Source organism: Corvus hawaiiensis, chromosome 17 (assembly GCF_020740725.1).
Source record: "Corvus hawaiiensis isolate bCorHaw1 chromosome 17, bCorHaw1.pri.cur, whole genome shotgun sequence".
In the NCBI taxonomy this organism is placed as follows: domain Eukaryota; kingdom Metazoa; phylum Chordata; class Aves; order Passeriformes; family Corvidae; genus Corvus; species Corvus hawaiiensis.
This window is the reverse complement of record NC_063229.1, coordinates 9,031,975-9,055,811: the sequence shown is the minus strand read 5'-3', so window position 1 is coordinate 9,055,811 and position 23,837 is coordinate 9,031,975. Positions and strand designations below refer to the sequence as shown.

At 61.7% G+C, this 23,837-nt stretch overlaps 3 protein-coding genes across 4 annotated transcripts; 2 read left to right on the top strand and 1 right to left on the bottom strand.

Moving 5' to 3' along the window:
* Window positions 1-2,301: 2,301 nt before the first annotated feature.
* On the bottom strand, window positions 2,302-3,993 carry PDRG1 (p53 and DNA damage regulated 1). 2 transcript variants are annotated; one of them, XM_048321718.1, is made up of 5 exons: window positions 3,816-3,991; window positions 3,642-3,717; window positions 3,342-3,416; window positions 2,982-3,062; window positions 2,302-2,670 (listed from the first exon to the last, which is right to left on the bottom strand). In XM_048321718.1, exons 1-5 carry the CDS (start codon window positions 3,897-3,899, stop codon window positions 2,588-2,590), a joined length of 399 nt encoding a protein of 132 aa, XP_048177675.1. In that variant the 5' UTR covers window positions 3,900-3,991; the 3' UTR covers window positions 2,302-2,587. The 2 variants fall into 2 exon arrangements, with proteins under 2 accessions (XP_048177675.1, XP_048177676.1); XM_048321719.1 differs by lacking the exon at window positions 3,342-3,416 and having other exon boundaries at window positions 3,816-3,993.
* A 4,448-nt stretch (window positions 3,994-8,441) lies between these two features.
* Window positions 8,442-18,288, top strand: XKR7 (XK related 7). Its single transcript, XM_048321717.1, has 3 exons — window positions 8,442-8,907; window positions 14,174-14,373; window positions 14,456-18,288. The coding sequence occupies exons 1-3, from the start codon at window positions 8,483-8,485 to the stop codon at window positions 15,406-15,408; spliced, it is 1,578 nt and encodes a 525-aa protein (XP_048177674.1). The 5' UTR covers window positions 8,442-8,482; the 3' UTR covers window positions 15,409-18,288.
* A 921-nt stretch (window positions 18,289-19,209) lies between these two features.
* CCM2L (CCM2 like scaffold protein) lies at window positions 19,210-23,047 on the top strand. Its single transcript, XM_048322308.1, has 10 exons — window positions 19,210-19,319; window positions 19,575-19,742; window positions 20,036-20,119; window positions 20,215-20,398; window positions 20,748-21,199; window positions 21,281-21,416; window positions 21,568-21,631; window positions 21,851-21,998; window positions 22,182-22,320; window positions 22,521-23,047. The coding sequence occupies exons 1-10, from the start codon at window positions 19,290-19,292 to the stop codon at window positions 22,793-22,795; spliced, it is 1,680 nt and encodes a 559-aa protein (XP_048178265.1). The 5' UTR covers window positions 19,210-19,289; the 3' UTR covers window positions 22,796-23,047.
* The last annotated feature ends 790 nt before the right edge of the window (window positions 23,048-23,837 follow it).

Here is a 23,837-nt window from a genome sequence, read left to right as displayed (position 1 = left end):
GTTGATTCCCGCATGCAGCTGGGGAATTGTCATTGCTCAGGTACTTCAGTCCGTGGGTTTGATGCCGTAGGCTGACAGGGAAAGAACAGCATGTTGGAGGGTTTGGCCTGGTCTGGAATGACAGGCCTGTCAGCAGAGGGGGAGATCTGGGTGTTCTGGTGAATGAGAACATCATAGCAAACACACATTTAGGTGTAGAACTCATCCAGTGCTGGCAGGTGCCCTGCTCAGTCCTGAAGCTGTCGGCACGTCCGCAGGAGGGGAGCACACATCCTCACCAGAGTGTGCAAGCAATTAGGGGATTAGGAGACCAAAAGGACCAAATGTTTTCCAAAAATGACTCTCTGCAGTCGCTGTGGTGACTGCTTATTGGGCACTTTCCTGAAGCTAGTTGTGTATTTTACTGATAGGAAGCAGTGCTTGGATTCTCCACGCTTGGAGAAGCTGACACACATTGTACTTTTTGCCATGCACACCTCAGTGTGTCTACAATCACCTCTGGCTGTGGATTCTAACTAGCAACACACGAGCACAGCATCACCTGAAAGTGAAACATCACCTCGCCTCTACAGGCAGGAAGAGGAAGGTGATGTGTAACTTGTCTGTTCATGTTTTCATTGTGGCTGCTGTGAAGAAACAACTGAAGCAGCTTTTCAGGAATCTCTCTGCATAGCAGAAACTGTGGTGCTGATCCCAAGCTTGGAGGGAGAGACCCTCATGGATGAAGTTCACTCTCTCCTCATGTTGGGCAGCAGCAGCTCCCACTTCTCTCTGGATACCACAGGCTCAGTACAAGGCACTGGCTCCCTTGCTTCTGAGAGTTTCCCAGTTTGGAAGCTGCAGTGGGCTGGAATGAGGTATTTCAGCTGACACAGGGATGCTTGGCTGCTCAGCTGGCCCTCTGCACTGCAGAGCTTAGTTCTGTTCCGTGTGAGAAAACAAAGGGGCTAAACACATTCTGCACAGCAAAACAAAGCTTTTAGGGCAGGCAGGCACCTGATCCTCCTCCTGCTACTACTATGGAAACATGTCAGAGCAGAAAACCTGTTGCCATGAGACTGTAAAAATAACCCTGCCATCACATTATGGAGACATGGACTGGCTGCACCACACGGGTTATGTAAGAGCAGCTCCAGCACTGAGATGTGGCACTGTGAGCTGCCTCTTGCTCCCACGAGACAAGCAAGCTTCTGAAAAAGCTCCAGGCAAGACAGTTTAGGTAGTAAGTCAGTTATTTTTAGTCTGTGTATCTGAAATGTAAGCCTGAAGTGGACAGAGACACATTTAGAGTATGTAGTGTCAGCAGCAGAATTTTAAAAGTTAGACCAAGCAATGGCAGTTGGGCTTTTTGGTTTAAAGAAATCACACCTCAGAACTAAGGGGTCTGATATGGGTATTTTTTGGAACTCTGTGTAATTTGAAGCGTGTTTAGAACTGGCCAGGGCAGGAGAAGGCCTTGCTAAGTTGGAAGGTGGTCAGGGAGCCAGGGAAATGGTGGTGCTGTGTTTGAAGTTCTCATGGCTGGGGAAAAGGAAAGAGAGCAAGGGACCAAGCCCAGGGACCAGGCCCAGCTCTGTTACTCTTGCAAGATTTGGCAGAACAGGTGAGCAACCTCAGGGCTGGAGAAAGGACAACAGTCATGTTTACAATTCTTAAACTCTATCCAGAAATATCTCTAGAGAAGTTAAAAAAATTAAGGGCTTGGCTAGACCCAGACACTTCCCTGTACGGAGAAAAAAATCAAACTCACTGTAGTCCTGTACTAATTATCACTAATTTTTTTAAATCTTACGCTCTTGACTAAGTTAAGCAATTGGGGGAGCACATTCAGAGGGGGGAGTGCAGAAAACATCAAATTTTAAAACCTTTGCAGAAACTACTGCTGGTTACATCAATTGTCCTTTTACTACAAGACAAACTCAGTGACTATTCCTGCTCAGCTCTCCTCAGGCTGTTTAAAATATACCCAAGTTTTATCCCTTCATCTAGTCCTGAAAGCCTCATTTCTGTCGTCTCTTGCCTTCCAACAGTGGAACATGTTTTCCCATCGAGACTAAAAAGATGCTGCCTCCTGCCCCTCCCTACACATCCTAAGAGATTCCTGACATGCCTCAGATGTACAGCTTTGCTTTGTTTGAATGCAACGGGTGTGCACAACTCCTCTTCTGTGCTTCAGGCATGTGGAGGATTCCCAATCCCTCCTACTCCTGTTCCCAACGTGACAAAGGACCAGCTCTGAAGCCAAACCCCAGAAGAGCTCATATAAACCCCCAACAAGGAACATACACATGGAGTCAGGAATGTCCCACTGCTCCGATTTTAATGATCCCACTTGCACCCCAGCCATCGGCCTTTGCCCAGCGCTGTATCCAGCATGGTTCTGCCACCTGAGTTCCAGCACAGAGCAGGAAAGGGTTTGTGATCCAAAGAAACTGCAGTGTTGTAACTAAGGAGCAAAACGATTCCCAGGGCCCTCACCTGGGTGGGCTCTGGACACACCAATGTCCTGTAAATCCCAAGGACTGTGGCTACTGAGGCATGAGCCCACAGTGACAGCCGAACACGCTGTCACAATGGCATGGCCACCTCAGCCCTCCAGGATGCGGTTGATGAGCTTCATTTCCTCGGCAGACATGGGATTCAGGTTAAACCCCTTCAGCTCAGGTTTACCTGAGAGAAGACATTGGAAAAAATCAGGATTTTGCCACAAAAGAAGTGAAGCACTTCATGCTAAACTTGAGAGGGGCTGTGGGGAGGGCAGGGACAGCCCTGGAAGCCAAAATGGGGTCACCCTAGCACAATGTCAGAGGGGGTTTAGGGGTGGGGGATAGCTCCACACAGAGACAGACAATGCTGCTGGGACACACAAAACTGGTGGAGAAGAGGCTGCAGAAGCACACGGAACTAAGGAATTTCTGGAGCCTTCTGATGCACGAGTGGGCTCCCAGGCACTGAGCAAGGTCCAGAGTGGGAGCGTTTACCTTGAGCTTCATAGAGCCGGTTGACCTTCACACGCAGCTCTTTCCGGAGGTTGTTTATCTCTTCATCCAGCTCTTCCTGGTCTGGAAGAGAGGCGGGAGTGAGGAGGACTGTGGTGGGCTCTGGGATGAAGGCTCAATTTCCCGGGAGGGTCCCACCCTGCCCTCCACCACCCGTGGGGCCGAGCAGCTTCCACATGTGCTTCCCAGGGCACAGCACGGGCCAGAATCAGCCTCTCGAGAGGTATTGGGCACCTCAAAGCCCATCCCTGGGCAGAACTCCTTTAATTTAGCCAACATCTTGTTAATTACGGTGCTTATTAAAACGCTTATAGCTACACGGAATCCTCGGGGTGACCTCACCCTGCAGCAGCATCTCCCGGGTCTTCGCCTTCGGCAGCTCGATGAACATGCTCCCGAAGCAAACCATGGCCTTTTCTGGGGGAGAGGAGGGAAGGGAAGGGAAGGGAAGGGAAGGGAAGGGAAGGGAAGGGAAGGGAAGGGAAGGGAAGGGAAGGGAAGGGAAGGGAAGGGAAGGGAAGGGAAGGGAAGGGAAGGGAAGGGAAGGGAAGGGAAGGGAAGGGAAGGGAAGGGGCTGTCAGCGGAGCCGCTCCCCGACCCGCGGCCACGAGGTCACGGTGGGCGCAGCCAGCCCGGCCTCACCGTCGGGCTCCGGGTCCTTTTGCAGCGCCCGCAGGGCCTCGCGGTTCCGGTTCCGCTTCACGTCCAGGTCCACGATCTGCAACGGGAGCGAGAGAGGCAGGAGCGGCCGCGGCTCGGGGCTACCGGCAGCGGGACAGAGCGGGGCGGGGGAGGCCCGCCGGGGAGGGGTCGTACCTGCTGCCGTGCCGCCAGCACGTCCTCGGCCAGCTCCTCCACCTCGGCCAGGTAGCGCAGCACGAAGGCCGGGTCCCGGGCCATGGCGGGGCCGAGCGGGGCCGGCACCGGGGCCTCCACCGGGTCCGGTCCGGGTCCGCTGCCGTTCGGCTCCGGGCCACAGCCGCAGCCGCGCAGGAGGGTTCCGCGGCGGGAGGGCCCGGGGGCAGCGCGCCCTCTCGCGGCCACTGCCGGGAGCGCTCCCCGGTTCGGGGACCGCGGGGTCGCGGCGGCCCCGGTGAGGGCGGAGCGGCGGGGACCGACCGGGGCTGCGAACACGCGTGGCCGGGGTCGCGAGAGGGGCCGTGAGTGGCCGTGGGCTGGGAGGGAGGTGCCCGCCGGCCCGGCGCCAGCCTAGGATCTCGTCCCTGGTGCGGACTAGCGATCCCGGGATTGGCTCCGGGATGCCTCTATCCCCACGGGACTCTCCGGCCGGCAAAAGGATGGAGGGTTCGGTGTGGCCATGAGCCGCTGAGCCCCAGAGTAGGGGTCCTGACCCCTCAGCCGGGGCCCAACCCACCCCGCTCATCACAGCCCGGAGGGACAGGGGGCTGAGAGCCCCTGTCTTGCCTGGTCCCCTTGTGTGTGAATTATTTATAACTTGTCACAGCCCTTCCCCTCGCCCCCAGCACCACCGTCTGTCTGCTCTTCCTCGCTGCTTCCCAGCACGGTACCGCTGTTGGCAGCTGGGTCCTTGGAGCATCAGGTGGCCTCTCTGTCCTTTTTTCATCCCAGAAGGCAATAAAGGGCACTCAAAGTGCGGGGCAATGAGCTCAGGTTTCCTTTCGTGCAGCTGGTGGCTCATCTGTAGCTCAGCGTCCAGAACCTGCCATCCCCAGGGAGTGGAGCCAATTGTGGTCTCGGCAGCTTGACTCACCCTCAACCAGCGCCGGTGCCCCCCAGTCTGTGTCAGGCAGGGGCTGGTCCCGGGAATACTCTGGCAGGGCACCACATCCATCTGCTGCCCTGAACGACCCTGCCTGCAGGAAGGGAAATATATTACACCTCAAAATGCTTTTAATCCCTTTCTCTCTGCCCCACCCAGCCATGAGCAAGAAGAGCTGGAAAGATGGGGTGTGGGAGATGCAGGGAGAGCCAGCACTGATGATGAGGACTGGCAGATCCTCACCGTGTGCGCTCTGCAGTGGGAAAGGGGTCCCTGGAGCCCACCGAGGGAATCCACACACGGATTTTCATGTCCCATGTCCCTACTCTGGACAGAGCCCTGAAAGAGCATCTCAGGTTTCCAAATACAGCCCTGTCCCCAGCTGGCAATCTCTGCCACCCTGGCTGTGCCACTCAGCTGCTGATTCCCTGATGCTGGAGGGACCTCTGGTCTGTCTTGGATCAGTGCTTTGAAGAGAGGGAGCCCCAATGACCTGCCTGAGGCAGCAAACAGGGGCCAGGGGAGAGGAGGAGCCCCAGCACTTGGGGGCCCTGGCACATGCACTTCATGAGACTCATTAGACAAGGAGCTCCCCAAAGGTGGTGACCCCAGTGCTGTGGCCCCTCTGGGCTGCTGGAGATGGGGACCTCAGGGGACAGGGATGGAGGGAGCAAGGCAGTGGCTGGCTGGTGGTCACCACACCTCCATGGGCAAATAATCCCTTAAGGGAGATTACCCAGATTGGAAGATTACTGGCCCTAATCCCATAAGGTCATTTGTTTCAGTTAACAGAGATCTCTGTCTGCAGCAGCACTGAATGAAGTACAGTGGCTTCAGGGGGGCAGTGGGAGCAAGGGCTGGGAATGATCTGCACTCGGGTTAGATTCCTTCCTGACATCAACCAGAAAATGTACTGGGATTGGGGCTGGATGCCAATGCTGGGAAATGCTCATTTGTCAGTGGGAGCAGCTGGCTGGAGATCTGAAAAAGCAGGATGCAGAGAGGGCTTTCAGAGTCTGGGCAGGAGGGATGGGGATGGGGCTGGGAATGGGGCTGGGGATGGGGATGGGAATAGGGATGGTGATGAGGATGGGATGAGATGGGAATGGGGATGGGAACAGGGATGGGAGCAGGCTGACTGTGTCCTGGCATCAGTGGAAGGAAGCAGTGACTCTGGGGTTGCCAATGACAGTGCAATGAAGGCAGGGTTTTGCCAGGAATGTTGGGCTGTATGGAAGGGCGGGGGCTGCTCTCCCTGGAAGGTGGGGCCCAGCTCAGCACAGGCATGGGGGAAGCTGCAGCTGAGGGATCACAAAGCCATGGGCATCTGGAAAACATTCTCAGGGCAGTGAGAAGTGGCTGGTGCTGCACTCTGCGGCCTCTCCCCAGCCAAGCTCTGAGCCAGCCACAAATCATCGTGGATTTCTCCTCCTGGAGCCAGCGCCAAGGGCAGACATTCTGCTTGGAAGCTGGATTCAGACTGGAACCAGAGGTCCATTTGGACCAGTTCCCCTGGGAACTGCGCAGTCAGAGGGAGCAGCCACCCGTCCGCTGCCGGGAGCTGCTTTGCTTTGCTGTGTGTTTTGTGCAAAGAGCAGGTTTGGTTTCATCATGCTCCTTTTTCTTCCTTGCAGCCCTTTTCTGTATGCAGCCAGAAACCCTCCCTGCCTGCTGGCAGCTGCACAGGAAGCTTCGGGGATGTTTATAAGGTTTTTTTCTCTCTTCTCCTTTCATGTGGCTGCTGGGGCCTGTTGTTAAGATAAATCAGACTTCAAACCACGGTCTCCATGTTCTCAGGCTGTGGATCTTTAACTGCTGCTTCAGAGGGGATGTTTCAGGGTCAGGGGAGAAAGGTGGGTCTGTCTCCCTGATTTCCAAGTCCCCTCTCCCTGGCGGTGAGCCCACCGTCATGGCAACGTGGTCTCTGCTCCATCACCCAGCCAAGACAGAGACTGACCAGGGACCAAGCCCAAAGAGGTCTGGATGGCCAGGTGTTGAGACGGGCTCTGGCCAGTGGATCCCATGCTTGGAAGGGGCACTGCCCTGCCTGGTTGTTGATGAAAGGCTGCTTTCTTCGGGCTTTGGGATGCTGGGAGCATCCCCTCTCCCAGGCAGGCATTTGTGGAGGGGATCTGTCAGGAGCATCTCAAGGTGAGGCGTTTCATTATTGATGCTAATACATGCAGCACGGGGAGAGCCTCGCCGAGGGCCCGGCCACTCCCTTGTGCTGAGTAACACCTTCACCCCCCGGATTGTGTCCCAGGAATCCAGGCTTACCCCACCCCCGGTTTGTGCTGATCCCTCTGGCCGCCCTGCAAGGCAGAATTTGGAAGTTGGCCGTGTTTCCCGGGATCAAACACGCTCCCCCTTTCTGTGTGCCACAGTGTGCTGACCACGGGCCAGGCTCCAGCCAGGCTCCTCCGCAGGCAGATGCACCAGGCCGAGCCTCGGGGCTGAGCCGCAGAGCCAGAGCCCGGCCCCGTGGGCTGGGGGCTGGGGCTGCTTTCAGGAGGCAGCTGCCTGTATGCAGTCACCCTCCCTGGAGACCCACCACAAAGGAGAGAAAGCCCTTTCCCTCGCAGCCCTTTCCCTCCCAGCAGTGCCAGGGATGCCGGCACAGAGCTGCTCCCCGTGCGAGCACACGTCCCGGGGGTACAGCCCCTCGCTCTGCCAGACACATTGTGTCCAAATTCGCACGGGCAACAAGCGGAGGAGAGGTGTTGTGGCAGAGCTGAGGAGCAGCTCAGCATCAGGGCTCCTGTGCAGCCAGACTCCAGTGGCCTTGGTACTTCACTTTCAGGGACGTTCCCAAGGCTGATAAATAACGTGTAACTTATTTTCACAAGCAACATGTAACTCTTTCACGAGTTTCATTTCAGGAACAACAAAAGCCTGCTACAAAACCCCATCTTTGGTCTTTTTAAAGAGGATACACCTTCTTCGAGCAACCTGGTCTATTGGGAGATGTCCCTGCCTGTGGGAAGGGGTTGGCACAGATTGATTTTTGAGGTCCCTTCTAACCCAAACCATTCTACGGTGATTCTAGGACTCTCCCTCCAAAGCAGGGCTCAGGTCCAGCCCAGCCAGTCCCGGCTGGGACCCTCTCTGGCTGCGTCGGGCAGGATTCTGGTGGTCTGTGGTCCTGTCTCAGCCCAAGGGGAGAACAGGCACCCACACCTCCACCCACCCGAACCTTGGGGGGCTCACATCTCCTTGGCCCAGGCCAAGCCTAGACCCACTGGCAGGGTCTTGCTTGGGCTGAGCCTCGGGGCTGGGGGGCCGCGGGGCCGCCCAGGAGCTTCTCGGGAAGCTCCGGTCCTCGGTGGGCTGGGAAGGGGTGGTCGGACAGCACGGACAACGTGGTTCCGCCGGGACCGGGGTGGGGTGCAGGGTGGTCCCCACTGGCACCGTGCGGTGCTCGGCGGGTCCGGGCGGTCCTTGCCGGCGGGGACCCGGGGGGTGGGGGCCGGTCGGGGGAGGGGCCGGTTGCCCTTCCCGGCGCGGGGCGGCGCCCAGCGGCACCGAGCGCTCCTCCGGGACCCCGCGGCGCCGGCGGGGGGGGCGGCTGCCCCTTCCGGCGGGGGAGCGGCGGGACCCGCCGGGGGCTCCCGGCGCCGGCCGGGGGGGAACCGGTGTCGGCGGGCGCGGGGCGAGGCCGGCGGGGGCGGGCGCTGCCGGGGCGGGCTCCATCCCTCCGGAAGTCTCTCCCGCTCCCTCCTTTCTCCTCCTTTCCCCCGACAACATGGCCGCGAAGTCGGACGGCGGCGGCGGCGGCCCGGCCGTGCTGCTGGAGAGCCCCGAGGGCAGTGGCGGGCGGCGGGAGGCGGGCGCGGAGCCCCCGGCGCGGCGGTACCGGCTGCGGGACGGGTGCTGGGTGTTCTGCGCGCTCCTCGTCTGCTTCGCGGACGGTGCCTCGGACCTGTGGCTGGCGGCCCATTACTACGTGCGGGGGCAGCGGTGGTGGTTCGGGCTGACGCTGCTGTTCGTGCTGCTGCCCTCGCTCGTGGTGCAGATGCTCAGCCTCAGGTGGTTCGTCTACGACTTCGCCGCCAGCACCAAGGACAGCGGCGGCGGCACCAAGGACAGCGGCCCCCGCGGCTGCTGCCGCCTCTGCGTCTGGCTGCTGCAGGGCCTGATCCACCTGCTGCAGCTGGGGCAGGTCTGGAGGTACGGGGGTACTTGGGGCGTGGGGGTGCCTGAGGGGTGGGGGTGCAAGGGGGATGGGGCGGCTGCAGGGCCTGATTCACCTGCTGCAGCTGGGGCAGGTCTGACTGTATGGGAAGGTATGGGAGTACAGGGGGTGTGTGGGTAGAGGGCATGGAGGTATCGGGGTGATAGGGGTGCTGGGGGATGGGGATGCTTCTGGGATTGACACACCTGCTGAAGCTGGGGCAGGTCTGGAGGTACGAGGGTACCTGGGGGTTAGGGTCCAGGGGGCTTGGATGGGGCTGCTGCAGGGCCTGATCCACCTGCTGCAGCTCGGGCAGGTCTGGAGGTACGGGGAGAGGGGGGACATGGGGGTCATGGAGCCAGGCGGGGCCTGGAGGGAGCGGCACAGTGCAGCAGGGACATGGGTGGGAATAACACCACGGAGACCTCAGGAGGGGTTGGCAGGGCATGAGGGAAGTGGGTGGGGATGGAGAGGTGAAGCAGGGGCCCAGGCAGCTGTGGAAAGCACAAGGATCAATCTCTCTGCAGCCCCAGCAGGATGGGTGGTGGGGAAGAGCCCCCAGCTGTGGGTAGGAGCTGTGGGTGTGGGTGAGGAGCTGCAGCCCAGCTCGGTGCCACAGCCCTGCCATCCGTGCTGCCAGGTGGTGCTGGGCCTGCTGGGGACCTGCCTGGCCATGGCAGTGTGGTCCTGGGGGTGTGAAGTGTTTATGCTGGGCCCTGAACACCTCGAGGCTCTTGTCCTGATCTTGCTGTATTTGTGGGGTGGTGGGCAAGGAGGCGCTGGTGGTCCCCAGCCTGTTCAGGCTCTGCCGCTGCCCCATCCCAGTCCTGGGGACAGGCTGGTGGTGTGGGCAGGGCAAGCAGCAGACAGACCAGCTGGGGCAGCTCAAGGCCCTTCGTCTGCCTCTCTGCAGACTCCCCAGATGCCCAAGGTGATGCTTTCGTGGCACCTTCCTCCTCTGTGCCATGCACCCAGCCCCATGCCCTCCCAGCTCCAACCCCAGGCACTGGGGAAGAGCCGGGCGCTGGCACCGAGCGGCTCTCGAGGAGCTGGTGCCGGGAGGGCAGACAATGGCAAATTCCCGGAACAATGCATGGAGCCGGCAGCACTCCCGGCTCGGGTTTCCATCCTGTTTCCCCTCCTGAGTGCTGTAGTAGAGGCTCTCCGGTCGATCCCTGTTGGTGTCTGCTTGTTCATTCCTCTGCTGCTCCTTCTGGGATGCTCTGGGGTGTTTAACTTTGTTTGACAGTGCAGTGTCTGCCGTGCCCAGCACACCTGCCAACACACCTGCCCTCCCCCATCCCCCTGACAACGAGGCCACTCTCAGGGTAATCTGGCTGCAGGGTGGGTGTAAAACGTGCTTCAGTGTGCGAGGGGAGCTGGTGAGGGAGAGGACAGGAGCTCTCTGGCCCTGCCTGCAGCTGGCGTGAGCCGGACACACCTGATCCCGGCCCAAGCTGGAGCTGAGCCGCAGCCGGGGGCTTTGCTCCTGGGAGTGTCAGTCCCGCTCTCGGATCGGCTGCGCCGTGGAGACTCCTAAGCCAATTAAAGCGGTAACTCTCAGCACTCACCCTCCAGGACATGTTGGTCTCAAGCAGCAGCTGAGGCTCTTTCTAATCTCTGGATTTGGGATTAGTCCGGGTGACCAGTTAAATGCAGTTTGTTAAACCCATTAGAGGGGTTGGATCCGGTACAGGAGGATGTGGCAGTTAGAGAAGTGTTGGATAAATGCTGCAGGTGAAAGAAAGGATTTTCCCTGGTCAGAGCACTGTGCCCCTTGCCAAACATCTCCCCCTTCCTGATTTACCTGCCTCCTTCCTCACCTCTGCAGATCTCACCTCTACCAACCTCACTGCACAGCCCTGAGCCCCACCTGTGATAAAGACCCCCAATCCTAAAAAAAGAGCTGCTTCCCACCTGCAAAAGCAGCTCTGAGCACTGGCTCTGTGGTTATCCCTAATTAAAGCTGTTGAAGTTAGTTGTCATTGGTATGTTCATGGTGCACATGCACAGACTCCATCATGGGTGGTCTCTGGAGATGCTGCTGGTGCCATGACCATGTGCCTGTGTAAGCAGCAGCAGCATGGGCCTGTCCCCAGCTGGTCCCACACCACCACTGTGCTTGTGGGCCATGCTTGGATGGTTTTGCAGCTCAGGAATTGTTATCCACTCACAAAGTCCCCAGATTCTTCACCAAAGCAGCTCTGCAGGGCAGGGGTGCTGCGCATGCCAGTGTGCCTCCTGCCCAGAAGCATGTCAGGGTCCCCTGCCACCTCTGTGGGCTGGCAGCTGGCCAGGGTGTGCTGCAGGTCCCATTGGGCTGGGGACAGCCCTGTCTGTGCCTGTGTTAGCCCAGGTTCACATGTGGTTTGGCTGCCTGGGATCACTGGGGCCAAACCTCTGGTTCCCTCTCTTCCTGAAAGCCCCCATCAGCTTGTGTACCCCCATCATCTGCTGGACTGGGGACCCAGTGCCACCCCTCAGTCCTGGTGCCAGTCTGCTGGCAGACCAGGAGGGCAAGGACATCCTGGGTGGGCTCATGAGGGATGGCAGAGCTGGGACCTGCAGGTTTGCCCACCACTCTGCTCCCTGGAGCTTTGCTCTGTCTGTGTGGGAGAGGATCCCTCCCAGCCCTGCGAGCACCCAGCTTTGGGGTATCAGCTTGTCCTGCTGCAGGACCCGGTTCTGGGGGTCCCCACCTGGCCCTGGTGCACAGGACAAGGGGTTTTTAGGGCCAGACCAAGCCTTTCCCTGAGCACAAATGCCCTCAGGTACTTCCATCCACCCCAAGTACCCAGGACACCTTGGGGAGTGGGACACAGTGAGTGAGGTGACATGGGCACATGTGCAGCTCTCCCTGATGACCTGGCTTGGTAGGATGTGTGAGGGATTAAAATGGCTGTAACAGAGAAGCAATTTTCTCCTTGTTTAAATACAGGATTAAGGGATGAGATCCCAAATTATCTTGTAGGAAAATCACACTTCCTATTGCTCACTCTGGGACCAGAGGGTCCCTTGTCCTTTTCCATCTGAGGATGATGATTAGCAGATTTGCTTGTAACCAGTGTTGGGCTTTTCTCCTCGTTCATTTTTTCCAACACCTGAAAACTGGGCTCAGTATTTGGGAGTTGGGGGCAAATGGTGACACTGGTGATAAATCTGGCTGTAGTGGGGCTCTGACAAAAGCAATGCCCACCCAAGCCACCAAGTTCCTGCTGCAGGGTTTTTGTTGGATCACTCTTTGCAATACAAAGGAGGGAGCAATTAGCCCTGAGAGCTCTCGCTGTCGGTTTCTGCCTCATCATCAGTTTTTTTGAAAATTAAATGATTTTTTTTCAAGTGATTGATTCTGTGTTTCCCGTGCAGCTGCCACGGCGCAGGGCTGGGGAGCGCCCGCTGCGCTGGCAGTGCCAGGATCGCTCACTGGGCTGAAACACCACGGGATGATCAAATGCAGAACAAATAAGAATCAACATTTCATTCGGGCGAGTTGATGGGAGATGAAATCTCATTTTAATGAGACCTATGGAGTTGGTGGAGAGACAGAGGGATCATTGTGCCCTTGCTGAAAGCTGGGGAGGCCACGGGTCACTTGTTGAACGGTGCAGGACCCAGGGCTGGGGGCTCTGTAGTGTGTGTGCAGGGGCTGCTCTGCGACATGGACAGTGGGATCACAGTGCTGATGAGCCCAATTATCAAGACTAATTACAAGGACAGGATGAGGTCACCGGCTCCCAAGCCTGGTTCAGGCATGGGCACCCTGGGACAGCAGTGACGCCCTACAGCAGCCAGGGCTCTACATCACTTCCCCAAATGTTTCCCCCTATGCTGTACCTTCTACCCCTGGGCTGCTCACTGGTTTGCTCCCCACCAGCGAGGAAAGTCCTACACTGGGCCCTTCTGAGGGGCAGTGGCTGTGGTGGTGCCACAATGGCAGTGCTGACCTGGTTGCCGTGAGCAGGTGGCACTGGGATGCAGAACTGGGTGGCCACAGCCTCTCCTCTCCCCGAGCAGTGAGGGACAGGCTGCAGCAAAGGCTAAAGTTAGGTGCTGCCCCCGAGGTGGAGGTTAACACGTCACTTTGACACCAGCACAGAGAAGACAGTGAGGGCTGGGAGTGGGGCTGGCAGGGTAGAGCAGATGGCTGCAGGGTGTCCTGAGGGCTCGGTGGCCCCAGCTGATGGCCCTCACTGTGCTCTCCAGGCTGTGCAGCCCTGGGGTGGGAGCACTTGGCTGTCCCTGCAGTGGGAGCAGGGCTGGCTCCTGCCTCCTCCTGCTGACGGATGAGCTGAAAGTGCTGCGATCAGGCTTTCTCCCATGCTCTGGGCTGATGGAGTTGTCTGGCAGCACATTCTGGAGCTGATGGAGAAGCCGTTGCTCTGCCAGAGGATTTTATTCACTGGGAGGAATCTATGGCCTGATGTCCTCCTGCTGCACCTGTTTTCTTCCTCATCCGGCTCCCTTCTCCTCCTTGCCAGCAGAGCCCTGGCCGTGGTGCAGGCAGGGCTGCCCGGGGATGCCCTGCCTGGCCAGGCCTGCGTCCCCTCCTGCGGTGCCGGATCTGGCCCGATGCCGTGGGGAGGGTCCCTGGTGGCGGTGACTCAGCCAGGCCTGCGTCGGTGCCACGCACACCTCCGCTGACCCCCGGCCGATGACCAGATGGCCGGGGCCAGCATGTGGCTGCGCCCGCAGCCCTGCCAAGAGCCCAGGCAACACTGGCATGAGTGCCGGGAGCTTCCCGCGGGCAGCATGGCACAACCAGCTGGTGCCTCCATCCTGGCTGGGGCAGGAAGAAGCAGGGTGGGCTCTGTGCCAACTGGGACCAAAATATCCCTTTTGAGAAGTAGCTGGATGTGGTGCTGGGTTGGGGCACCCTGAATCCTTGGGTGGCTGGAGAGTGGAGCTGTGGATCCTCAGCTGGGGGAAGCCAGACCCTGCATGAGGGGTTAAGGATTGAGGTGATGGGTGGGTAGGTACTGTAGGGCTGGGTGGGCAGCGGGGTGATGGCCTGGGGCTCTGGGGTGCTGAGCTGGCTTTGCACAAGCTGCCCCTTCCCAAATCGGAGCCCTAGCATGGAACAGGGCTGTGTTCACCATTGCTGCTGCCCTGTATCCCCGGGCACCCTAGCCTAGGCAGCTTTCCACGGTCCCAAATCAGCAGGAACAGGTTGGCAGCAGTCACAGGGCATTCCTGGTGTGGGTATAGCGGGCTGAGCTCACCTGGCAGCGTGGGCTCATCTCACCCTTCCCCTGCCTCGCACAGGTACCTCCGCACGCTGTACCTGGGGCTGCAGAGCCGGTGGCAGGCCGAGCACCGCCGCCGCCACTTCTACTGGCGGATGATGTTTGAGAGCGCAGACATCAGCATGCTGCGGCTGCTGGAGGCCTTCCTCAAGAGCGCGCCCCAGCTCGTGCTGCAGCTCAGCATCATGGTGCAGCAGAACAGCATCGAGCCTCTGCAGGGTAAGGGACAGCCCTCACAGGGGACAGGGTGGTGGGAGGGGGGTCCCTGGCTTCCATGGGCTCTCATGGCCGCTCCCTGCAGGACTCTCGGCCTCGGCCTCGCTGGTCTCACTGGCCTGGATGATCGCGTCCTACCAGAAGGTGCTGCGGGACTCGCGGGAGGACAAGATGCCCATGTCCTACAAGGGCGCCGTGGTGCAGATCCTCTGGCACCTCTTCACCATCGCTGCTCGTGCCATCGCCTTTGCCCTCTTCGCCTCCGTGTTCCAGCTCTACTTCGGCATCTTCATCGTCACCCACTGGTGCATCATGACCTTCTGGATCATCCAGGGCGAGACGGATTTCTGCATGTCCAAGTGGGAGGAGATCATCTACAACATGGTGGTGGGCATCATCTACATCTTCTGCTGGTTCAACGTCAAGGAGGGCCGGAGCCGCTACCGCATGTGCATCTACTACATCATCACGCTGTCGGAGAACGCCGCCCTCACTATCCTCTGGTTCCTGTACTACGACCGCAGGACCACCTCCGACTTCGACGCCTTAATCCTCGTCTGCGTGGTTAGCTCCAGCTTCGCCCTCGGCATCTTCTTCATGTTCATCTACTACTGCCTCTTGCACCCCAATGGCCCCATCTTCAGCCACCGCTCTGTGGGCTGCATCTTCCGGCAGGAGCCTCCCCCAGTGCCGGGGTCCCCCGTGGAAGCCGTCACCAGCCCCCCCCGCTCGCTGCCGCGGACTACAGGGGGGGAGCGGGAGGGGGCGCCGGGGGAACGGGACAGCTGCGTGCCCGTCTTCCAGGTGAGACCCTGTGCCCCGCCGGCGCCGGCCGCCCGCGCCCCGCGGACAGAGGGGCCCGTCATCCGCATTGACCTGCCCAGGAAGAAGTACCCGGCCTGGGATGCCCACTTCATCGACCGGCGCCTGCGGAAGACCATCCTGGCGCTGGAGTACGCGTCGCCCACCACCCCACGCCTGCAGTACCGCACCCCCGGCGCCCCGCAGGAGGTGCTGGAGTATGAGACCACCGTGTAGGTTGGGGAGCGTGAGGCTGCGGCGGGAGCCCCGGTGCCGCCCAGGCCACCCTGCGTCTCTGCAGCTGTTTGCCTTCCGTCGGGTTTGCCGGCGCTGCCGTGTCGCCATGCCAAGCGCCCCGCGGGCGGTGGCCGGGGAGGTCTCTTGGTGCTATCCCCTCCCCGCGCTGCCTTCTCGCAGCCCACACCCGTCCCACCCGACGGCGGCCGCCCCCACGCCCTCCAGGGCTCGTCCTTGCCAAAATACCTCACCGGTGCCTGAGCCCAGGCGGTGGGTGCAATGGCCCTTAACAGTGGTGCAGGATGGGCACCGGGGGCACCCTGGGATGGGGGCTGGCAGCTGCCAGGGGCACGGTGGGGCATGGTGGGGCACAGTGGGCAGCACATGGGAACACAGGTTCCTGTGCCACGGCAGAGCCGTGAGGATGGAACATAGCTGCACTGGGGTGTGCATGGGGCTTGTCACCCCCAGGGAGCTGGGGCAGGGACAGCCGGGGTCCATCCAGTCCCCCCCAATGTGTCTGACTTCCCCCACACTCTGCCACACCAACCCTAAGTGAGCCCCTTCATATCCATCCTCAGTCCCCCCGGCTCAGGGTTGAGCCATGTCTCCAACTCCATGGGGTCTCCACTATCCTGTGGGGAGTAGACCCTGGCCTGGGGGGGCCCTCGTGGGTGGGCTCAAACCCTGCACCCCTGGTTCTGAGTTGGGTCCCCAGCTGTGGCCAGGATGGCTGCGCCCCATCCTCCCCCCCATCCCCACAGGAACTGCTTCATCTCATCGGGTTTGTTTTCACCTGAATGGTGACATTTTGTGTGACATTTTCTACCTCCGCTGGGGCCGGGGGTGGCAGGGCCTGGCTGGCACCACTGAAGGGTGTGTGTGGGGCCGTCAGCATTCCCCGGATTCCCCAAAGTGGGATTCACCCCCAGCCGTTCTCCTCTCCTGGGTTGGCATCACTTCCCATCCAGGAGCATTTCCATTCACTCCTTCATCAGCATCAGCCCCCTCCAGCTCCCCAGTATAAACCTGAGCTGGGACCATGCCTCCCCTGACCTCACCCTGTGTTCCCCCTGCCTCTCCCGTGCCTGTCCCTGTCCTGCCCCGCCTGCCCCCGCCTGCTCCTGCCTCCCCAGAGGAGTGGGGCTGCTTGGGCTCCGGGTTTGAATGTGTCCCTGGTCCTGCCCGGATCCGTTGGCCCCCTAGGAGGGGCTGTGCTGAATGTACCCTGTGCCCCCAAGCCGGGACTGTCCCGGGGGGGTTGTGTGCATGTGTGTGTGTGTGTGTGTGTGTCAGTGTGCAGGGGCTGGCAGGGGTTTGCAGGGCAGGGGAGCTGTTGGACCCCCCAGCCTTGTGCTGCTCCAGCCCCTTGCCCCTGCACCCGCGGCCCCTGTGCCTTCCCCGCATCCCCTGTGCCCCCACCTTGGCTCCACAGGGTCCCGGCCTCTGGCTGCCCCGAGCCACAGTGCCAAGCCCTGCCCGGGCTGGGGAGCGTGGGCAGCACTGAGAGCCCCTCTGTGCCATGGGGCACCGTGTGAGGCACTAGAGGATGGGAGGGGTGGGATGGGCGAGCTGCACCTGGGAATGGTTGGGATGTGGGGTCCCTGAGGGCCAGTGTGGGTGCCCGGCCCTGCGACACGGCCGGGGTGGGTGGGTGTGTGGTGGCGGTGGCATCACGTTGCTTTTGTTTCTCATTTCTTGGTAGCTGGGGTGACAGCAGGCTGGGCTGGCCATCGCTGGGGTCACTGGTGCTAACTGGTGCTAACTGGAAGCTTTGGAAACCCGTTAGGAGGAGGGTGCAGAGCGTGGCAGGGGCTGGGCAGAGGGCTGGGCCCCCGCCACCCGCGCCCTTCCCTCACCGCCGTCACGGGCAGCCCCCGGCGGTGTGTGCTGGTCGTGCTGGGGCAGCCCCGGGCGTGGGGCGGCTCTGGGGCGAGGTCTCTTTTCCTCAGGGAAGGGGGGGGGGGCAGCAGCCAGGGGTGCCAGGCTGGTCTGGGGGCTCACCGCTGCAGGCGTCGAGCAGTGTCACCGCAGCCCCTGTACAGTGCCCAGGTGGTGGCAGCTCCTCACTGGTCCGGCTCACGGAGGATCTGGGGATGGGCCACATGGGGACTGTGCCAGCACGGGGCAGCCCCTCTGGGCTCCCCCTGCCCCAGCCCCTCTCCCTGTTCATCCCAGGGCACAGACGCCATTTGGGGTGACCTGCACCCGCCATGCTCTTCATGCCGGGGTTTGTGTGGGGACGCCAGGGCCACACGGGTGGGTCAGAGGGACACTTTTCTATGCACTCAAGCCACGGTACCCTCATCCCTGGGTTGCTCTGGGAAGAGGAGTCTGGCCACGTGTGGGGTTTGGGGGGAAGCCCTCAGTCTCGCTCCTGCCCCGGGCCACCCCCCCTGCCCTCCACCCAGCCTGTGCCACAGGGGCAGCCAAACCCAGCGCCCTGCTGCCAGCGGCAGCACCGGGACGGCAGCGCCTGCTCCCTGGGACGACAAGGGGGCATGACGGGGGCCAGGATGGGCACAGCTCCAGGGGTGCTCGAGCTCCCACTGGGGATGGGGGGGGGTGGGGTTCTGGTCCCTGGGGTTGTCACCCAGGGCTGCAGCAGGGCTGCTCCAGCTTCAGGGAGTGAGGGAAGTTCGTTCTGGCAGGGGCTGCCGCGGGGTCTCAGCCACATCCCTGGATCCCCCAGCGCTGGGACCCGGCGGCTGCTGTCACGTACTGTAAATACTCTGTGTGCCACCTTCTTCTCTGGGACCCTCGGCGTGGGCGGGGGCGAGCGGGAGGCCGGGGTCCGTCCCGAGACTTTTTTGTATACCACAAACTTTTTGTATATTTTTAATTTTGCTGCAACATGAGATATTAAATTCATTTCAATAAGCCCTGCCTGTGGGATTCTGTCTTTGTCGGCACCTCCAGCTCATGGCTGGGGCTCCAAAGCAGGGCAGGATGATTCCTCTCTGTCCCGGGGTGCTCGGGGATGTCATTAACAGAGCAGGATGGCTGTAGCAGCGCTGCCTGCCTGGTGTTGGTGGTCCTGGCTGGTGCCAGTGGCCCTGGTGTGGTGGCCGGCAGGGAAGGGGTGCACAGGCAGGATGCAGCATCCCGGGGAGGAAGCTGCCGGACATGGCCACTGCCGGGCCAATCTCCTCCCTGCTGGGGGCCCCGATCCCTGGCCGACCCCCAGACCCACAGTGGGTTTTGGCCCCATGGGCAGCTGTGCGGACGGGGTGCTGGGTGCAGATGTGTGGGGTCCTGCCAGTGCTCTTCCCAGTGCCAGGGCCGTTCCCAGTGCCAGGACCCCCTGTGAGCAGGACAGGATGTGGGCAGTGAAGGCTGGGAGCCCCCAGAGATGCCCCCTGAGGATGGGGCTGATGTGGGGTCACAGGGAAGCAGAACCAGCCCCAGCCCCAGGAAAGAGCCCTGCAGTGAGGGGCAGGGGCTGCTCCGAAGTGGAGTCCTGCAGGGACCACCAGCACCTGCTCTGGTCCCAGCACCTGCTCCAGTCCCATCTCAGCCCACTTCAAAACCAGTCTGCCCAAATCCCAGCCCCAGTCTTGGTCCAAGTGTCAACCCCAGCCCCAGTTCCAGCACCAGCACCAGTCCAAGTCCCTGCCCCAGTCCCACCCCAGCCAACTTCAGCCCCTCCTTCTGCCCAAGTAACAGCTCAGCCCTTATCCCAGTCCCAGTCCCGACCCAGTCCCAGTCCCAGTGCCAGCCCAGCCCAGCCCAGCCCAGCCCGGCCCGGCCCGGCCCAGTCCCAGCACCCCCCAGGAGAGGCAGGAACTCACATCCCAGCTATCCTGGTGGAGTTTCCGACACAGGAAAGCGCCGCGGCGCCGAGCGAGGCAGTGGGGGCGGCCGCAGCACCGCGTCCTGCCATGGACAGCGAGGCCAAGAAGGGCAAGAAGGTGCGCGGGGCTGGGAGCGGCGTCCGGAGGGCTGGCAGGAGGGTGGGGGCGCGTGAGATGCACAAGTTTGGGAGGCCCTGCACCCCCCCCACAGCGCAGTGGGGCCACCCAAATAGTGGAAAGAGCCAGCAGAGAGGTGCTCAGCTGTCCCCCCCCCCCCCGCTCCCCCAGATGCTGGGTGCCACGGACCCCGCGTGTGGGGGCCAGGGTTGGGTGCGCGGTGCTGACCCCTCTCCGTGCCCGTTCCCTTGCCAGGGCTTCGTGTCGCCCATCAAGCGTCTGGTTTTCCCGAAGGCTGCGCGGAGGGCAGCACTCCGCAGCAGTGTCTATCGGCGCCCGCTGCACTCCGTGCCCCTCTACCCCCCCGACTACCTGATCGACCCCCAGATCCTGCTGCACGACTATGTGGAAAAGGAGGTGAAGGTAAAGGGATCCCCAAAGGTGCCCGAGGTCACTTCCTGCTTGGGGTGGGGATATGAGGCCACCACACCATGCTGAGAGCTACACACAGTGACCAGAAGGGTCCGGGTCTCCTCCCTGCCCAGGCAAACACCCAGGGAGGAGGAGGGTGTGCTGGCAGTGCAGGGAAGACCCCCTAACTGCAGGGCTCCTTGAACCCCAGGGAGATGTGTCCTGACCTTGGGGCCATGGGGAAGGGGGGGGAGAGGGTGCATGCCCCAGCCTCCCCAAGCTGCACTGGATTTTTGCCCCCACAGTTTTTAGGTCATCTAACATGGGTGACATCCTCCCTGAACCCTTCCAGCCGGGATGAGGTGCTGCAGCTGCTGGACACGGCCAGGGTAAGAGGGGTCCCCACTCCCCAGAGGGTGGGCACTGGGTACCCCACACTGCCGGGTGCCCCACGACGCCCCCGCCCTGCACTCTGTCCATGCAGCAGCTGAAGGAGCTGCCGCTGCAGACGACGCCAGAGCAGGACAGCATCCTCAGCCTCTCGGCGCGCTGCCTCCTGCTCACCTGGCGCGACAACGAGGAGCTGATCCTGCGAATCCCTACACACGAGATCGCAGCGGCCTCCTACCTGCGCGACGATGCCCTGCACCTCCTCATCCTCAAAACCGGTGCGGGGGTCCGGCCGGGGGCCACCAGCCGAGTGGTCGGCGTCCCCTGGGCACGGGGGGCTGGAGCACGGCGGGTGATGGGTGTCAGAGCCTATCAGGGCGGCAGCACGGTCTGAGCACAAAATCCCGCGTTGCCCTTGTCTTGGCGTGTCCCATCCTCTCCCACATACTGAGTCCCGGAGGGGTGCCCCCAAACCACGGAGGCTCTCACATCCTCACCCCACACCGCCATCCCTCTGCATCCCGCTGGGCTGGTGGGACAAGGAGGCCAGGACAGGGGCTGGGGGCCAGGCAGGGTGGGCAGCGCAGCCCCCCGCCCTGACGCCCTGCCTGTCCCCGCCCCCCTCAGGCCTGGGAGTGGACCCGGTCCCCGCCGGAGCGCACCCCGAGGCGGCCCCGGCCGGCGTGCCGGAGGCGTTTCCCGCAGAGAAACGTGCGGGGGGCTCGTGGCCGGAGGGCCGGCTCGGGGGCCCGATGGAGCGGCGGCACACGATCTGCAGCCTGGACTGGCGGGCGGCGCGGGGCGGGCAGGAGGGCCGGCAGGGCGGCAGCCTGGAGCGGCGGCGGGGCGGCAGCTGGGAGCGGCGGCAGCGCGGGCGGCCCTCGGGCAGCTGGGAGCGGCGGCAGCCGTGCGGCGGCAGCTGGGAGCGGCGGCGGGCCGGCACCGCCGGCGGCAGCTGGGAGCGCGGCACCGGCTTCGGCAGCTGGGAGCGGCGGCACGCCGGCAGCAACCCCCTGGACCCCCAGGAGCCCTGCCCCGACGCTTACTCCAACCTCATTATCCTCGCCGTGCCCAACAGGGTGAGCGGTCCCGGTGTGTGCCACCCACTGCCCGCTTGCCCACCCGCCGGCATTCACTGTCCTCCTTCCTTCCCGCTGCAGGATGCTGGCGAGGAGTCCTGTGCGCTCATCTGCCAGGTGTTCCAGATCATCTACGGCGACCAGAGCATCGAGTGTGTGGACCGCGCCGGGTACCACTACACCTCCACGCCCACACGGCCCTGGCTCTCCAGCAGGAGTGAGTGGCTGGGGACAGGAGCAGGAACACCAAGCGGGGTGGCATGGGGCTGATGGGTGGGGGTGCATGGGCACAGCATGGGGCTGAGAGGTGGGGGTACGTGGACACATCGTGGGGAGTTTGCTAAGAGATCTCAGCTCTCCCTCCCCAGGTGAGAGCTGCCGCACAGATGGGACATACGGCTACGATGCTGACTACAGCTGCTGCAGCTCCTTGTGAGTCTGCCTCCCCCAGGGTGCCCTGGACTGGCATGGGTGCCACTGGACCCGTGTGGGATACCCCTGCCCCTGGGTGGGTGCCCCTGCCTTTGGGTGGGTGCCAGTCCCAGCTGCAGTGATGCCCCAGCCCTACCTGATGGTGGATGCTGTGCAGTGGGTGGGGGCAGCTGGGCCCACGAGGGGTACAGGGACCCACTGACCCGTGTCCTCCCACAGCAATGGCTCCCATGAGACCTTTGAAGCGTATTACAGCGGCACCTCCTCACCCTCCTTCCACCGCTCCCACCACAGCCTGGCCACCGCTTGCAGCGGCAGCGACCAGAGTGGTGCGGGCCTGGAGCAACTGCAGGACTACATGGTGACGGTGAGGGCACAGGGACAGGCACGGGGACAAGCAGCAGGCCAGCAATGCCAGCAGCTGGGGCAGGGGGCAGCAGGCAGGTCTAGGCCCCCTGCACCAGAGAACAGCAGTGGGACACAGGGTGGTGGGCTGTGAGCTGTGTGCTGCCAGTGTCCCCAAGACCAACCTGTCCCCGTGTCACCACAGCTGCGCAACAAGCTGTCACCACAGGAGATCCAGCAGTTTGCCATCCTGCTCCGCGAGTACCGGCTGGGGACGCCGGTGCAGGAATACTGCACCGAGCTCCTGCGCCTCTACGGGGACCGCAGGAAGTTCCTCCTCCTGGGTGAGTGTCCGCAGCCAACCCGTGTCACCCTGGTGATGTCTGTGTGTCCCTTGGGGACACGGTGCTGGTGCTGGGTGTGCTTCAGGGGATGTCAGGACCCTGTTGCTTAGTGGGGACAGGATGGGACAAACCTCCTGCCAGCAGCCAGTGGGGCTGGTATTGCACCCCAATGCTTCCGAGGTTTACTGTGCCTATGACAGGAATGAGGCCCTTCATCCCTGACCAAGACATCGGCTACTTTGAGACCTTCCTGGAGAGCATCGGGATCCGGGAGGGCGGGATCCTCACTGACAGCTTTGGCCGCATCAAGCGCAGCATGAGCAACACGTCGGCCTCGGCCGTGCGCAGCTATGACAGCTGGTCCCTGCGCTCCGAGTCCGAGTCCTTCAATCGCATGATCACCGACATCACCCACGACATTGAGGCGCTGGCACGGGATGAGGAGGAGGAGGAGGAAGAGGACAACTACCTGTGAGCCAGTGCCAAAACCCAGCTGTCCCCTCCCTGCTCACTGATGTGGTGCTGCACCTCCAGGACCAGATTCAGCAGGTGCCCAGCTCTGCCCCAGCACTAGGGAGGGTGCATTTGTCACCGTGGGAGGGGACAGGCCTCTGCACTGCCCTGTCAGCTCTTGTCAAGGCTGTTGGAATTACAGGGCAGCCATGGCCGTGGGGGAGACACACGTGCTGTAATTTCTGCAGATTTCAATTAAATGCTGGGGCTGGGAGCAGAGCAGGTTCTTCCCTGGGAAAGGCCCTGTCATGGTGCAGGGGCTGCTGCGGTGTGGGGGTGAGCTGGGGTGGGGGGCTGCTGGGCTGGGCTGGACACCTCCCGTTCCAGTGTCACATGGAGGTCACTACCAGTGTCAGGGTTCTGCCGGCTGTTCCTGGCTGGCTCCAGGAGATGCTCAGAGCAATGGAAGGGGTCAGCAAGAGCGTGCTGGGAGAGGAAAGGGCTGGTGGCCGCAGCTGGGCTGCTGCTGCCTGCGACGCCTGTGCGACACTCGTCCGGCCGCGGGCTGCGGGTGTTTCACAAAAGGAAGTTCCTGCCCCGGGACCCGGCTTCCTGCAGTCCCGCCCTGCAGCCCCTCCGCCGCCGAGGGACAGGGCCGTGCTCCCCGCTGCCCGATGGACCTCAGCTGATGTCCCCTGGCCACTGTACCCCAGCCAATATCCCGCAGCTGATGGCCCTTGGCTGATGGCCCCGAGCCAACATCCCCTGGCCAATGTCCCTTGGTGGGGACTGCGGGACGGCGCTGCAGCCCCAGGGTGGTGTGTGATCAGCAGACGCTGGGGCTACCAGAGCAGCTTATTTTTTCTCCTAAAAAATTTACATATGCAAACCCTCATGAGGAGCAGCTCTGGCTGCTTCCTCTGACATCCTGAGCCCAAGCAGCCCATGGTCAGGATCACACAGAGCCGTCGGTCCCCTTGCTCATGCTGCCTCCATCCCGAATTCAGGGGTTGTCTGGGCAATCCAGAAGAAAGGCTGGAACACCGTGGGGCTGGGTAGGGCGC

Coding starts and splice junctions, on each gene's coding strand:
- PDRG1 (XM_048321718.1), bottom strand. CDS start 3,899: ATGGCCCGGGACCCGGCCTTCGTGCTGCGCTACCTGGCCGAGGTGGAG. Junction 3,718..3,815: donor TGCTGGCGGCACGGCAGCAG/GTACGACCCCTC, acceptor CTCCCGTTGCAG/ATCGTGGACCTGGACGTGAA. Junction 2,671..2,981: donor CCGGCTCTATGAAGCTCAAG/GTAAACGCTCCC, acceptor GTCTTCTCTCAG/GTAAACCTGAGCTGAAGGGG.
- CCM2L (XM_048322308.1), top strand. CDS start 19,290: ATGGACAGCGAGGCCAAGAAGGGCAAGAAG. Junction 20,399..20,747: donor CCTCCTCATCCTCAAAACCG/GTGCGGGGGTCC, acceptor CGCCCCCCTCAG/GCCTGGGAGTGGACCCGGTC. Junction 21,417..21,567: donor GCCCTGGCTCTCCAGCAGGA/GTGAGTGGCTGG, acceptor CTCCCTCCCCAG/GTGAGAGCTGCCGCACAGAT.
- XKR7 (XM_048321717.1), top strand. CDS start 8,483: ATGGCCGCGAAGTCGGACGGCGGCGGCGGCGGCCCGGCCGTGCTGCTG. Junction 8,908..14,173: donor CAGCTGGGGCAGGTCTGGAG/GTACGGGGGTAC, acceptor TGCCTCGCACAG/GTACCTCCGCACGCTGTACC. Junction 14,374..14,455: donor CAGCATCGAGCCTCTGCAGG/GTAAGGGACAGC, acceptor CGCTCCCTGCAG/GACTCTCGGCCTCGGCCTCG.